At 53.6% G+C, this 14,014-nt stretch overlaps 1 protein-coding gene across 2 annotated transcripts; it reads left to right on the top strand.

The window, feature by feature from the left end:
- Positions 1 to 1,578: 1,578 nt before the first annotated feature.
- Positions 1,579 to 10,684, top strand: LOC110544100 (CD177 antigen-like). 2 transcript variants are annotated; one of them, XM_060366391.1, is made up of 9 exons: positions 1,579 to 1,878; positions 2,181 to 2,264; positions 3,503 to 3,696; positions 3,830 to 3,946; positions 4,720 to 4,822; positions 6,049 to 6,189; positions 8,394 to 8,579; positions 8,659 to 8,790; positions 8,972 to 10,684. In XM_060366391.1, exons 5-9 carry the CDS (start codon positions 4,759 to 4,761, stop codon positions 9,256 to 9,258), a joined length of 810 nt encoding a protein of 269 aa, XP_060222374.1. In that variant the 5' UTR covers positions 1,579 to 1,878; positions 2,181 to 2,264; positions 3,503 to 3,696; positions 3,830 to 3,946; positions 4,720 to 4,758; the 3' UTR covers positions 9,259 to 10,684. The 2 variants fall into 2 exon arrangements, with proteins under 2 accessions (XP_060222374.1, XP_060222373.1); XM_060366390.1 differs by having other exon boundaries at positions 3,830 to 4,822.
- Positions 10,685 to 14,014: the final 3,330 nt, after the last annotated feature.

Genomic DNA, 14,014 nt, shown 5'->3' with positions numbered 1-14,014 from the left:
CAGGGTGCATGCCTGTGATGCCAGTGCTCGGGAAGACAGAGGCAGGAGGATCGCTGTGAGTTCGAGGCCAGCCTGGTCGACAAAGCCAGTCCAGGACAGCCAGGGCTACATAGAGAAACCCTGCCTCAAAACAAACAAACAAACAAACACTCCCTCTCCCCCAAAAAATATTGTTGGGCAAGTTCTGCAGAGAAAGACCATTTCCAACGGCCTCTAATGGCCTCCAGTGGCCTCCGGCGGCCTCCGACGGCTGGGGGGACGCCCCATCTGTAGAGGGCTGGCCACGTGTGACATGCTGCTTCAGTCCCCTGGACCACATAACGATGAGTGCTGGTGCACGCCTGTGATCCCAGCACTTGTGGGTGGGTGCTGGGGAGAGAAAAGAGGCAGGCAGAGCTCTGAGTTCGAGGCCAGCCTGGTCTACAGAGTGAGTCCAGGACAGTTAGAGCTGCACAGGGAGACCCTGTCTCAAGAAACAAAACAAACAAACAAACAAAAGAAAGAACAGAACAAGGGAGAGGGTAAAGGGGCACTTGTCCGGGAGGGGATGAAGGATGGCCGCTGGATGGAGACAGACAGACGTGGCCCGTGGGAAGATGGTTTACAAAGGTCCAGGGGAAACCCGTGGTAGGACGAGGCGTTTAATTCTAACTGGGTGTGTCAATCAGGTGAGCCAGAGGGCTTTGACTGCTGGACCTCTCTCTGTTTCTCTCTGTGTGTCATAAGCATCCTCCTTCTCCTTCCCTGCCCTCTCTCTGCCCTCTCCCCCTTTCCCTCCTTTATGCCAGATAGGTTGCGGTGGCATTAATATTCCAACCCCAGCTCTAGGGGACGAGGCAGACCTGGAGAGCTCTGGACAGACCCTACCTCAAGAGACGCGGTGGAGATCAGAAACAAAGGCCTGGTGTCAACGCTGGGCCAGTACGCACTCAGGCCGGGGCACACTCTGGAGGGGAGGGGTGTCAGGGCTCCCTAACGGTCCTGGGCCCCTCAAGGCCTGCGGCCTTGGCTCCGGCAGCTCGGCCGGCCGGCGGGGTGGGCCACCTTTTGCTGGGGCCGCATGACAGTGGTCCGGAAATGGGATGTCTCCATCACGGCACACAGCACTAGCAAACCACAGCCATGAGGTGACGACAAAAGCATTGTGTGGCCGGAGTCGGCGGAGTGGGCGGGGTCGGCGGCGTGGGCGGAGTCCGCACACCTTGACCGACTGTGTCAACCTCCGCAGCGTGAGGGAGGCCGAGGGCCGCGGCCCGAGTCGAGTCGTTCCAGATTCTAGACGGATTTTACACAAGAGCTTCACAACTCCTTCCTTGCTGACTTCACCAAGTGCTCACTCACCCTCTGTCCACACCTGCTCACTCGTGTTACACCAGGACTCACAGTGTCGGCGCCCGTCCTCTGCCGCAAGGAGCGGGCGCAGCTGTGAGCCTGGGGGGGTCACGCTGTCCACGGTCCTGCCCCTCTCGGAGGACTGGGGCGGGGGGGGGCACGGATGGCCGCTGCCCACGCTGACCGCACCAGGTGGGCTGTGCTGTCCACGGTCCTGCCCCTCTCGGAGGACTGGGGCGGGGGGGGCACGGATGGCCGCTGCCCACGCTGACCGCACCAGGTGGGCTGTGCTGTCCATGGTCCTGCCCCTCTCGGAGGACTGGGGCGGGGGAGCACGGTCACAGAGTCAGAACGAGGGTGTCCTCCCTCGGCGGATTTTCACACAAACGGAAAGCCGAACCGAGGCCGGGAGAGTGTGAGCCCGGAGTGCTCCCGAGCTGCACAAACGGGACACGCAGTGAGCCCAGTCCCAGGACTCGGGGTCAGAGCGACAGGAGCCCAAGGCCGCTTTCAGCCGGGGCTGGTGCTCGCTGCTGGGGACATAAGGTACGTGAGGAGCGTGCTGGGGGCTGGGAGCCGGGAGACGGGGGCCAGGACCGGGGGCCGGGGCCGGGGGCTGGGGGCCGAGAGCCGTCCCCGGCCAGAGCTCCTGGGAAGGGTTCAGGAAGAGCCACACAGAGCCGCACACCGACCGCTCCAGACTCGGTGTGGGAGCTGACTGAACACTGAACAGAACTGACTGGTCAGGGCGGTGATCTGGACTCAGGGGCCAGACGCGACATTCGTCTGCTCAAAGGCAGGCTCATCTTTGCTTTTGTTTAAGATGAACCGATTTATTATCTACACAGCGTTCTGTGTGCACGCCTGCGCGCGGGCAGAGGGCGCCAGATCTCACCAGAGACCGTTGTGAGCCGCCAAACGCCCGTGGTCAGGTAAGAACCGGGTGACCAGGTGTGGGCGGCGAGGGGACTGCACCATCTGACCAGCTAAACCATCGATTTTGTTCCCAGCGTGCTGCCTTGTGTCTCGGTGGCCAGACAAAGCTCCGTGGCTGGGACGCGGGGGAGGGGAGCTCCGGGCAGGATGTGTGACCTCTAACCCCAGCAGAATGGTGCCCAGCACCGGCTGTTCTCTTCTAAGCAGCGCAGCGAGTACTGAACCACTGAATTGTGTCCTTGTGTCAGGCGTGGGAACTTGAACTTAGTTTCCCCTTATGATCAAGATGGAGACTTGGAGGCAAAGTGGCTTCTGATGCCAAAGGCCGCAGCAGAGGCCCCGGTTAGGCTGAGACTAAAGTCGGTCTCAGCGCAGGGGCTGCCGAGTGGAAGCAGCTTACAGCAGGAACTACTTTGCATGCAGTCGATGTGTTACTATTTTTAACAAAAGGAGTGAGAGGCCGGGAGATGACTGGGGTGAGAACAGCTGTCGCTGTTCTGCGTTCCGCTGAGATCCACGCAGGCGACTGTAATCCAGCCTCTGCTGATGGGTCAGGGCTGCAGAACAGACTCAGGAGCTGACCCATCACCCTGGAGGGACGGCTCAGCGGTTAAGAGCACTGACTGCTCTTCCAGAGGACCCGGGTTCAATTCCACACACCCACACGGTGGCTCACAGCCATCTAGGGTGAGATCTGGCGCCCTCTGCTGGCGCGAAAGGTGTCCATGCAGACAAAGAGAGCGCTCACACATATAAAATATATAAATAAATAATTGAAAACAAAGGGTGAAACCAGAGTGAGGGGGGCAGGGTGCTGTCCACTCATATTTTGACACAGGGCTGAGCAGGTAAGTTCCCATCAGTCAGGATAGGAGGAGGTTCCGGGACTGGGGACATGAACTTGTTTGCCCTGCCAGCAAGATGGAAAAGCTGTCGTCATGGCTAGACAAGCTGTCCCGGGACGTCTGGACTCACACAGGTCCCTGGGACCTTGAGCTCAGTTTCTCCCTGTGATTAAATGGAGTCTGAAAACTAAACTGTATTACTTAAAATACAGTTTCATTTGCTTGTCCCTAACATGGCCAAGCCTGACACCCTGAGTTTGATCCCCGGGACCGAGTGGTAGAAGGAGAACACTGAGTTCCCAGACTGTCCCCTGTCAACCCACAGCACAGAAAGTGACACTTAAGGACAGAGTTGGCATCTGTGTCTATCTGAGTGTTCATGTTCCCAGGACGGAGGAGGGGGGTGTCGGTGACGTCAGTCTCGCTGTCTGGCCCCTGCTGCCCGCTCACCCTCAGAGAAGCACCTGGAGCAGCGGGAACACAGAGTTCCTCACGGAGCCTTCACATACCTCCTGACTCTGCAGCTGAGGTGGCCTCTCAGCAACGGCCACTGCCCACTGCCCAGCACTCACTATCTGCACAGGTGTGCCTGGCAGGGAGGGCATGAGCGGCTTCTCTGGGGATCAATGGGACGCCGCGATCCTCCGGATTATCCAGTGAGGCCTGGCACAGTTATGCTCCGCCAACTCCCTACTGTCTCTCCTGCCCTGCCACAGCACGTCTGGAAGCCCTCCCAGCCCGAGGTTCTGCCGACGTTCTGAAGCCAGGAAGACTTCTGCCGCTTCCAAGGAGGGAGCAGCCAGGGACCAGCCCAAGCCCGAGTGGAGAAGCCAGTGAGGAGGAGCAGGGGGGAGCGGCCGCGGTAGGCCTGAGTGCCAGGGAGGAGGAGCAGTGGGGAGCGGCCTCAGGAGGCCAGGGAGGAGGCTGCCCTGGGCTTCTGTCCCGGGAGGACCAGATGGACAGGGACTGAAGTCCTGGTCTGAGGGAGAGCTGGGCCCTGACACGCTGCCCTGACGGAGGAGGCAGTGCTCTGAGGAAGCTGTTGATCCCGGGGTCTCTGAGGAGCCTCAGTGCTGGACTCCAAGGCCAAGGGAAGCGTCTGAGGCCTCCATGAGTGGAGGAGGAGGCCGGCTTTGTGTTCTCTGTGGCCTGAGCCGACACTAGGCCCTTCAGCTGAAGGAGGAAGCTGGGTGACCAGAATCCGGGCTCCTGGGGAGCTGGGGCTGACAGTGGAACTCAAATGCCCCGTCCCTAGGGTGGACAACCAGGGAGCTCAGGACAGCTGGTGGAGCTGGGCCTGAGGCCTGAGACGCTGGTGCCTGAGCAGGTTCTGCTTGGGACCTGAGGTCCTGGGGCTCACGGCGCGGGCCCAGGCCTGCTCTCCTGCAGTAGAGGCTGCAGGGGCAGGGCTGCTGGGTTCTGGCGCAGAGAACCCGCAGCCCTCTGAGAACTGCAGCAGAGGCCCCGAGCACAGTAAGCCTGCTGAAACCTCAGGTACCACAGGGCAGGCTGGCCCCACGGTCCTATGGACCCTAAAGTGGGCACCGGCTGGAGGACAAGGTTCCTCCCTGGCTGTCTGCTTGAACTGTGTCCTGTTCTCCACCAGTTCCAGGGCCTGGTCAGCTCTCCCCACCTCAGAGAAGCCATGGGAGCCTGCCCCATCCAGGGCTTCCTGCTCCTCTCTCTGCTGGGCTTCCCGGCCTGCTCAGGTAAGGATGGAGAACAGCGCTGGGCACCTCCTGATTTCAAGGTCAACGCCCTGCCTGTCATCAAGTGTCTCCTGACAGTTAGGAGAAGGAGAAACAGTGTCAGACACGGGAGTCGGAAAATGTGTGCAGAGGCCCTGAGAAGGACCACGCGTCCGGCTCCCCAGCTCTGCTACCCACTTCTAGCCACCAGTGCCCACACGGCAGACAGGAGACCAAAGATGGCGTGTCCCTTGGTCCTTCATCAGTAACAGGCCACCATACTTCCCCCCTCCTCCTGCCTTCGTCTGAGCACTTGTGTCACCCTGGAATGTCTTCCGTTCTCCTTTCCCTCCCTGACACTGTGTGCTGTCCCTAGCCTGAGGGGTTGTGCCTTCCTCACAGTGACCGAGCGGGGAGCCGCCATGAAGAAGTAGGAAGGCCACGTCACAGGGAGCCTGTGGGCATTCCAGGAAGTCAGCAGCTTTTACATGCATTCATTACTTTCAGCTATGTGTGGGTGTGTGTACGTACCTGTCTGTCTGCCTCCCCGAGGGCATGTGCCCATAAGTGCTGAGATTCAAACTCCTCGGCACCCGGCAGAGCAGCGAGTGCTAACCACTGAGCCATCTCTGCAACCCCTTACGATCACAGTTTTGTTCTGGAGGAGATGGGAACCTTCCAGGGCTTCTCAGGTTTCCCTGGGGCCTCACATGGTTGCCTGACCCTTTAAGAGGCCCCATGGGCTGCTGGGTGGTGAACGAGGTGGGGGAGGGGAAGGGGCTCAGAGATTCAGGACAGGCAGCTGTGTGGACGCATTAGAGGCGACCAGGTGCTCAGGTTCTGCAGAGACAGTACAGCGTAAGCCACAGGGTTTCCCCGGGACTGCACCAGGGCCTGGAGAGAAGGGATGAACGGGCGTGGGGGCAGCTCTGCGGCTTGTGCATCTGGGGAAGGTGGGCACACCTGTGGGCAAGGTGGGGCGGGCCTGGGAGCGGGTGGAGCCGGGAGAGCGCAGCTCTGCCACTTTGCAGGAGGAATGAGGAAATGGCCAGCCCGCCCTGCTGGTCACCAAGAAGGGTGGCACTGCCTGGAGGCTTTGAGGTCTTCATCCCTTCCACATGCAAGGCAGGACGTCCCAGCCAGGGCCTCGGGGCGTGTGATTCAGCAGGCCAAGGCCTCCCTCGCGGAAGCTGCAGGGCAGCCATGGTGTTGACTCTCCCTCCCCGGCCTGGTTCTCCTCTCCCCAGACATGCTGACCTGTCACAAGGGAATCATGTTGAAATCAGGCAGCGACTTCTCGAAGACACCCGTTGAGTGGAAGTCATTTGGGACCACACAGAGCGAGCCTGGGGAGCTGTGTCAGGAGACTCTCCTGCTCATAGACATAGGTGCGTTCTGAGCTGGAGGGCACACGCCTGCCCGGCCCTGCCCTGGAGTCTGTGTTCTGCACTTCTCCCCAGCTCCCTCATGGCCAGCATCTCCTCTCGCTGTGCTCTGCTCTGCTGACCTGCGGTGAGGGTAGAGAAGATCGCCCCTTGCTAATTAGGGACAGTGACAGGCTCGGTCCCTAGTACCACATGGACTGGGTATGGAGAGGTGTGTCTGCAAAGCCAACATGAGGCTGGGGGTGGGACAGTCACCTTCATGTGCAGCCATAGAGGGAGTTCAAGAGCAGCCTGGACTAGAGGAGAGTCAGGGCCCAGGAAGATGGAGGGAAAAGGGAGGGAGGAGGGAGAGAGGGAAGAAGGGAGGGAGGGAGGGAGGACAGGAAGGAAGGAAGGACAGAAATGAGGAAGGAAGGAAGGAAGGAAGGAAGGAAGGAAGGAAGGAAGGAAGGAAGGGAAAGGAAGGAAGGAAGGAAGGAAGGAAGGAAGGAAGGAAGGAAGGAAGGAGGAAGGAAAGGAAAGAAAGGAAGGAAGGAAGGAAGGGAAGGAAAGGAAGGAAGGGAAAGGAAAGGAAGGAAGGAAGGAAGGAAGGAAGGAAGGAGGAAGGAAAGGAAAGAAAGGAAGGAAGGAAGGAAGGGAAGGAAAGGAAGGAAGGGAAAGGAAAGGAAGGAAGGAAAGGAAGGAAGGAAGGAAAGGAAGGAAGGAAGGAAGGAAGGAAGGAAGGAAGGAAAGGAAGGAAGGGAAAGGAAAGGAAGGAAGGAAGGAAGGAAGGAAGGAAGGGAAAGGAAAGGAAGGAAGGAAGGAAGGAAGGGAAAGGAAAGGAAGGAAGGAAAGGAAAGGAAGGAAGGAAAGAAGGAAGGAAAGAAGGAAGGAAAGGAAAGGAAAGGAAGGGAGGGAGGGAGGGAGGAAGGAAGGAAGGAAGGAAGGAAGGAAGGAAGGAAGGAAAGAAGGAAGGAAAGGAAAGGAAGGAAGGAAGGAAGGAAGGAAGGAAGGAGGAAGGAAAGGAAAGAAAGGAAGGAAGGAAGGAAGGGAAGGAAAGGAAGGAAGGGAAAGGAAAGGAAGGAAGGAAGGAAGGAAGGAAGGAAGGAAGGAGGAAGGAAAGGAAAGAAAGGAAGGAAGGAAGGAAGGGAAGGAAAGGAAGGAAGGGAAAGGAAAGGAAGGAAGGAAAGGAAGGAAGGAAGGAAAGGAAGGAAGGAAGGAAGGAAGGAAGGAAGGAAGGAAGGAGGAAGGAAAGGAAAGAAAGGAAGGAAGGAAGGAAGGGAAGGAAAGGAAGGAAGGGAAAGGAAAGGAAGGAAGGAAAGGAAGGAAGGAAGGAAAGGAAGGAAGGAAGGAAGGAAGGAAGGAAGGAAGGAAAGGAAGGAAGGGAAAGGAAAGGAAGGAAGGAAGGAAGGAAGGAAGGAAGGAAGGGAAAGGAAAGGAAGGAAGGAAGGAAGGAAGGGAAAGGAAAGGAAGGAAGGAAAGGAAAGGAAGGAAGGAAAGGAAGGAAGGAAGGAAGGAAGGAAGGAAGGAAGGAAGGGAAAGAAAAGGAAGGAAGGAAGGAAGGAAGGAAGGAAGGAAGGAAGGAAGGAGGAAGGAAAGGAAAGGAAGGAAGGAAGGAAAGGAAGGAAGGAAGGAAGGAAGGAAGGAAGGAAGGAAGGAAGGAAGGAAAGAAGGAAGGAAAGAAGGAAGGAAAGAAGGAAGGAAAGGAAAGGAAAGGAAGGGAGGGAGGGAGGGAGGGAGGAAGGAAGGAAGGAAGGAAGGAAGGAAGGAAGGAAGGAAAGGAAAGGAAGGAAGGAAGGAAGGAAGGAAGGAAGGAAGGAAGGAAGGAAGGAAGGAAGGAAGGAAGGGATGCTGCAGGCCTGTCTGGGACTCTGTGAAGCCTCTGCGTCCCTTTGCAGCTCTGCAGGGAGGTGGGAAAGGAGACAGAAACCTCCCACAGAGCCAAGTGTGCATGTGAAGGGCACAGTGTGGAGGAGCCAGCAGGGTAGGAGGGATGGTGAACAGAGTGAGGCTGCAGCGTGCCAGGGGCTCAGGGAGACTGTGCAGGGGCCTAGCCACGAGGTCTGCCAGGAGCAGGGCAGAGGGAGCCAGTCTTTGTCAGACTCAGCACAGCGTGTGTGTATTGTCACTCGGACTGGGTTCCCCGTGACTGGGAGGGACCCCAGAACTGGGCTCTACGTTCTTGCCCTCTTCTTCTGAGCCTGGCTTTCACTCTTGTTTCCCCTTAGGTGAAAAGTCTCTCATATTGGGGAGCAAAGGCTGCAGCAATCCTGGGCATCAGAAGATCAAAAATGTCACAGTGTATTCCAGGGGACCTGGAATGCTGGCCTCTTCTTACGTCAACGTCTGTGGCAGTGATCTGTGCAACAAAGCTAACAGCAGCGATGTCCTAGTGAGCTCCCTCACTCCTCCAGGTATGGCGTCTGAGGACCTCAGGGAGCTGCCTGTGGCCGTAGCTGGAGGCACGCTGTCCTGTCTCTTCTCTCTCCTCAGCCTGCTCTGAGCCGGGAATGACCCGCTGTCCTGTCTGCCTGGATTTTGAGGGTTCCTGCTCCGAGCTTTCTAACTCAGTCTTCTGCCCCAGGAAAACTGATTGCTACACCAGTGACTTGGTGGTTAAGGGAGGTGAGTGATGAGGGCGTGTTCCCTGGATGAGGGAGACATGGCCATGACTCCAGGGACTCAGCAGGAGAGAGGGGACTGAGCCCTGGGTCTGACAGGAGGGTAGAGGCTGGACTCCTCAGTGTGAGGTTTACTGAACTGCTCCTCCCCATCCCTTTTCCCTGACTGGATCTTCCTATTCTAGGTGGGATCAATGCCATTTTTAGCATTGATGGATGCCTGGTCTCATCTGCCAAAAATTTACTGAAAGACCAAAGTTCAATTGGGGTCTTTTCCGTGGTGGAAATCCCTGACTCGATGACTTACAATTCATCCCCGAATATGCTTGTCCCTGGCACCTTCCTGGTGTGGCTGTTAGGGCTGGGGCTCTTCTTAGCCCTTTGTTTGGAAGGCTTTGTCTTCTCGGCTGAACCCATTTTCCTACCCTCCTTAATCCTCCCATGTCCACCCTCCCCTGATGTCACAACCTGAGGACCTCAGGCTGGCACTGTCACCCCTTGCTGCCCAGGTGTCCTCATCCCTCACCCACACACCTGTGCCTCCATGTTTAGATACAGGAGCCTCTGAACTCAGCCTGCTCCAGAGAGGACAGCCTCACAGAGCCACACATGGGATAATAAAGCCACTGCTGTTTCTCCAAATACAGGGTTCTCTGTGGGACATGGGGTTCTCTGTGAGGGGATGGGGCTCCCTCTGTGAGGAGCTGGGGCTCTCTGTGAGGGGATGGGGCTCTCTGTGTGCTCCCTCTGTGAGGGGATGGGGCTCTCTGTGAGGAGATGGGGCTCTCTGTGAGGGGATGGGGCTCTCTGTGAGGAAATGGGGCTCTGTTTGCTCCCTGTGAGGAGATGGGTCTCTCTGTGTGCTTCCTCTGTGAGGAGATGGGTCTCTCTGTGTGCTTCCTCTGTGAGGCGATGGGGCTCTCTGTGTGCTTCCTCTGTGAGGGGATGGGGCTCTCTGTGTGCTTCCTCTGTGAGGGGATGGGGCTCTCTGTGTGCTTCCTCTGTGAGGGGATGGGGCTCTCTGTGAGAGATGGGGCTCTCTGTGAGAGGATGGGGCTCTCTGTGTGCTTCCTCTGTGAGAGGATGGGGCTCTCTGTGTGCTCCCTCTGTGAGGGGATGGGGCACTCTGTGAGGAAATGGGGCTCTGTTTGCTCCCTGTGAGGAGATGGGGCTTTCTTTGTGCTCCTTGAGGGCCTTGTGTCTTCTGAGGGCCTGAACTTCCCCGAGGAGCGTGTGTCACAGGTTTTTCAAGTTAGTCCATGGCTCCTGGGCACCTGTGAGCCTCCCTCAGGTGGTGAAGTGCCCAGGCCTCCCCGTGTGTCTCTGCACGTCCCCTCGGAAGTTAATCTTCTGTGCCCTGTGTAGCATGCCAACCTAAGTGTATCCTGGCAACTACCAATGTATCAATCCCAGAAATTGTCGTTATATTTTGTTTCTGATAAAGGTATAAAACATCTGATTAATCTCAATAAAATTGTCAGCCTCAGCCTTGCTGTGGTCACCGCCACCAACCTGGCTTGATTCCTCGTGGCCATATCAGGGGAGCTTGGCCAGGTCAGCGTAGGTGCCAACTCCCTGCCTCGATGGTGCTACGTGGCAAAACGTTTCCTGGGGAGATTCAGCACACACATTTACTCACTCCAGACTGAGACCCAATGACAGAGCAAAGCACAGATGCCACCAAAATCAAACTTGGTGAACCAATAACTTTGTTTTTGTTCTTTTGTTTATGTTTTGATTTTTCTGTGTATTTTTATTTTATTAACTTTTTGATTCTTTGTGAATTGCACACCAGGCACCTGAGTCCCCCTCATCTCTCCATCCCTTTGTATCTGCCCCTGCCCTGCAAATTTCCACCCCCAAAATAAAATTAAATAAGATAGAATAAAAAAGTCTTGTGTTACAGCATGCTCTGGTGCTTTGTATTTGATTGTTAATTGCTGGAGACCGCCAGCAGAGTCGAACAGTTCTTGAGTCAGGAGTGGGGATTAAAATAAATAAACACACAACACATGGGATCTTTATGAGAGGCTCTAGTGGAGGCCAGACATCTTGCTTTATTTCAGACTGCTTTTAAACTAGAGTAAAAACTGCTCAGCACAATGGGTTAAATTCACAAGGAGGTGAAGCAAGAGGTGTGATTTTGACAAGCTCTCCCACCTGCTGTCACAAACAAAAGGAGATGGACTTGGAAATTCTTCCCTGACTTCAGTGAAGGCCATGGTAAAACCAGTCTTTCCACTGAGATTTAAATATCAAAGCAGCTGCTAGAACAGCGGCTCCCAACAGGTCTCCCTTTTTAATTTTTTTAAAATTTGACCATAACTTAAGAGTTATGGAGCAGAAGATTGTGCCTGTCTTAGGTTGTTTGTCTCGTAAGATATATACTTACCTGTCATCGGTATGTGAATTCCATCATTCATGCCCTGCCTTGGGTTGAATACATCCCAGAGAAACATTACCCATCATTGACTACCAACCTCTGTTAGGGTAGACAATGGGGTTTGATCTTATGCAGATCAGCTCAGCTTTGACATTTTAAAAGGCCTTCAGGCAGGTTTTCATTGTCACCGAAAGGAGTGCATCTCCTATCACAAGCCAAGTCCAAAACAACTCTCCATAAAGGTGACTTAAAAGATGACTCCTTGTGTAAATTACCAAGTCTGAGAAACATTCACAGGAACCATAGTAAAAGGCTGTTGAGCAATCAGAACCATTTGAAAGCTTACAAATACAGTTTGTTAGTTTACATTGAAGGCAGGAAACATTAAAGTTTGAATCTTGTTAACATTTCCAAACAACAAAGCAAAAGAAGAATTTACATAGGCAGTTACAGGGCCCCCCAAGAGTTTCTGAAGCAAGCTTGTTTTGGTCTGCTGAAACCAGAATCAGACCAAAGTTTCATAGTCAGTCCTCTTTTTCTTTCTTCCTGATTTCTCTTTCATAACAAAAATAGGGGAGTTCCAAGGTGAGTTTGATGGAGCAATACGGCCACTATCAAGCTGTCCCTGTACTAACTGCTCAGAGGCTTTAATTTTCTCAAGGGAAAGAGGCCACTGATTCACCCACACCGGCTCATCCGCTTTCCATGTTATTGGATCTGCATGGGGTACAGGTTGTTCAGTGACCTCCCTTAAAAATGACCCAACCCCTTTTTAGAATTTCCTGGGGTAGGTATTAATGCCTGAGCTATGCCTTGTCCAGATTTTCCCAATCCTGAATTTGGTAAATGTCTTTGATTAAGCATCTGATTGGTAACTGCATTGCTAGGACTGTAAAGATACACTCCCATGTTACTCATCACATCTCTCCCCCACAGATTCACAGGAAGGCCAGGAACAATGTATGGTTTAAGAGTTCCCTGTGTCCTTCCTCATCCTTCCAAATTAACTCATCACTATGTTGTCCAGGACATTGGCTTTGTCCTCTTCCTCATAACTGTGTAATAGAGGATTGTTTAGGCCAATGCATAGGCCACTGATCAGCAGTAAAGACAGAGACATCAGCTCCTGTATCCAATAACCCTGTAAATTTTCTTCCATTAATTTATGACACTAGTTCAGGCTGATTGGGACCAATAGCTTGTACCCAATAAGTATCAGAGGATCCAAAAACCTGCATCTCCTCTCCTATCCTTTTTACTTGCAATTTTTGTCTGAACTTGGGGGAGCAATATTAATTGAGCTAATCTTTGACCTTATTTTATTACAGAAATTCCATTTGGAGAGTGTGTCATAATTTTTATCTCCCCTTCAAAATCAGCATCAGTTACCCCAGGAGCTACTAAAATTCCCTGCATAGTTGTACGACTTCTTCCTAATAATAATCCTATAGTTCCCCCTAGGTAATGGACCATAAACTCCTGTAGGTGGGGCCTGCATCCCCATTTCAGGAGTTAATACTGTGTGGATGGAGGAACTGAGGTCCAGTCCTGCGCTACCTTTGGTTGTGTGAGACCAAAAGATAAGCAGCGATCCTTAAGACTATGTAGAGTAGGCACGGTATAGCAGTTAGTAAATTCCCTGAGGGGAGAGCTACCTCACTGGGTTCTTTCCCCACCCACTAGAGATACAGTTGCTAGGAAACTGGACCCTCCCTCTAGGGAGGGACACCTGGTCATTAATGGTCTGGGAACCTTCCTATAGCAAATCCATTCAAAATGTAGCACCTTGACCAATAGATGCTTGCCAGGCAGGAATTGCCCCTGCCTTGGGCATGCTGGGATAGACCAGAATCTATAAATCACCCAACTAACCTGGGGCAGCGCGCTCAGCTCCCACCGCTTCGGTGGTGGGGCTGTGTAGGCCCAAGCTGCAGCTTGTAATTTACAATAAAAAGACCCTCATGTGTTTTGCAATGGAGTTGATTCCTGGAGATCTTTTGGGGGCTCGCGAACTGGGTATAACAGTTGTTTTACAGAGGTCCTGAAAGGATTTCCTTGCTGAGGGACAAAGTTCTGTAGCACCACATAACATTGTTGTGGGGCCTGGGGCTGGCCCCCTTTCCAGTTTCCCTGCATTAAAGGGTTTCCTGCAGCATCTCTTTTAGACTTACAGACATTAGCCCATTGCTTTCCTCTTCTACATCTTGGACAAAGACCAAGTTCCTTTTGACTCCCTTCTTTCTTACTAGCATCAGGACAATTTTTTCTTTGATGTCCCATTTGCCCACAACCATAACAACTTCCAGATATTCCATTCTTTGGGCCTTTCTTTTGCTGAAATAATGCCTCTTTAATAGTCTTCCCTTGTAGGGTGGCAGCCATAGCTACTCCCCGAGTATAAGATGGCCCGATGTCAGAACATAACCTAATATAGTCAGAAATATCTCCTTTCTTCCTAAGGGTCTCAAAGCTGCTTGGCAGACACTGTTAGCATTCTCATAAGCCAATTGTTTTACTAATAATAGTCCAGAATTTTCATCACTTATAAGTCTGTTTGCTGCTTGCATTAATCTTGCCACAAAATCTTGAAACTCATCAGGTCCCTGACAGATTTTAGACAAATCCTCCACCTGTCTATCTGCTTGTGGAAGTTTATTCCAGGCCCTCCAGGCAGCAGTATTTGCATGAGCATAAACAGCCACATCAAAATCCAATTGTTGTCCTATTTCCCTGCAGATTCCTTCTCCAAGCATGTCATAAGTTACAGGAATTCCCTGAGCTTGATTAAATTCAGCTGTAACTTGTCAGTGCTCTGCAAATTCTGACTTCCATAATAAATGATCTC

This window comes from Meriones unguiculatus, chromosome 14 (genome assembly GCF_030254825.1).
Source record: "Meriones unguiculatus strain TT.TT164.6M chromosome 14, Bangor_MerUng_6.1, whole genome shotgun sequence".
Taxonomy (NCBI): Eukaryota; Metazoa; Chordata; class Mammalia; order Rodentia; family Muridae; genus Meriones; species Meriones unguiculatus.
Note: the sequence above shows the minus strand (reverse complement) of the source record. Positions and strands in the feature narration are given on the sequence as shown.

Bases quoted from the DNA above. Each gene is read 5' to 3' on its own strand.
- LOC110544100 (XM_060366390.1), top strand. From the start codon at position 4,639: ATGGACCCTAAAGTGGGCACCGGCTGGAGGACAAGGTTCCTCCCTGGC. The intron at 4,823-6,048 runs GTAAGGATGGAG...TCCTCTCCCCAG, and splicing joins GGGCTTCCCGGCCTGCTCAG to ACATGCTGACCTGTCACAAG. The intron at 8,791-8,971 runs GTGAGTGATGAG...TTCCTATTCTAG, and splicing joins TGACTTGGTGGTTAAGGGAG to GTGGGATCAATGCCATTTTT.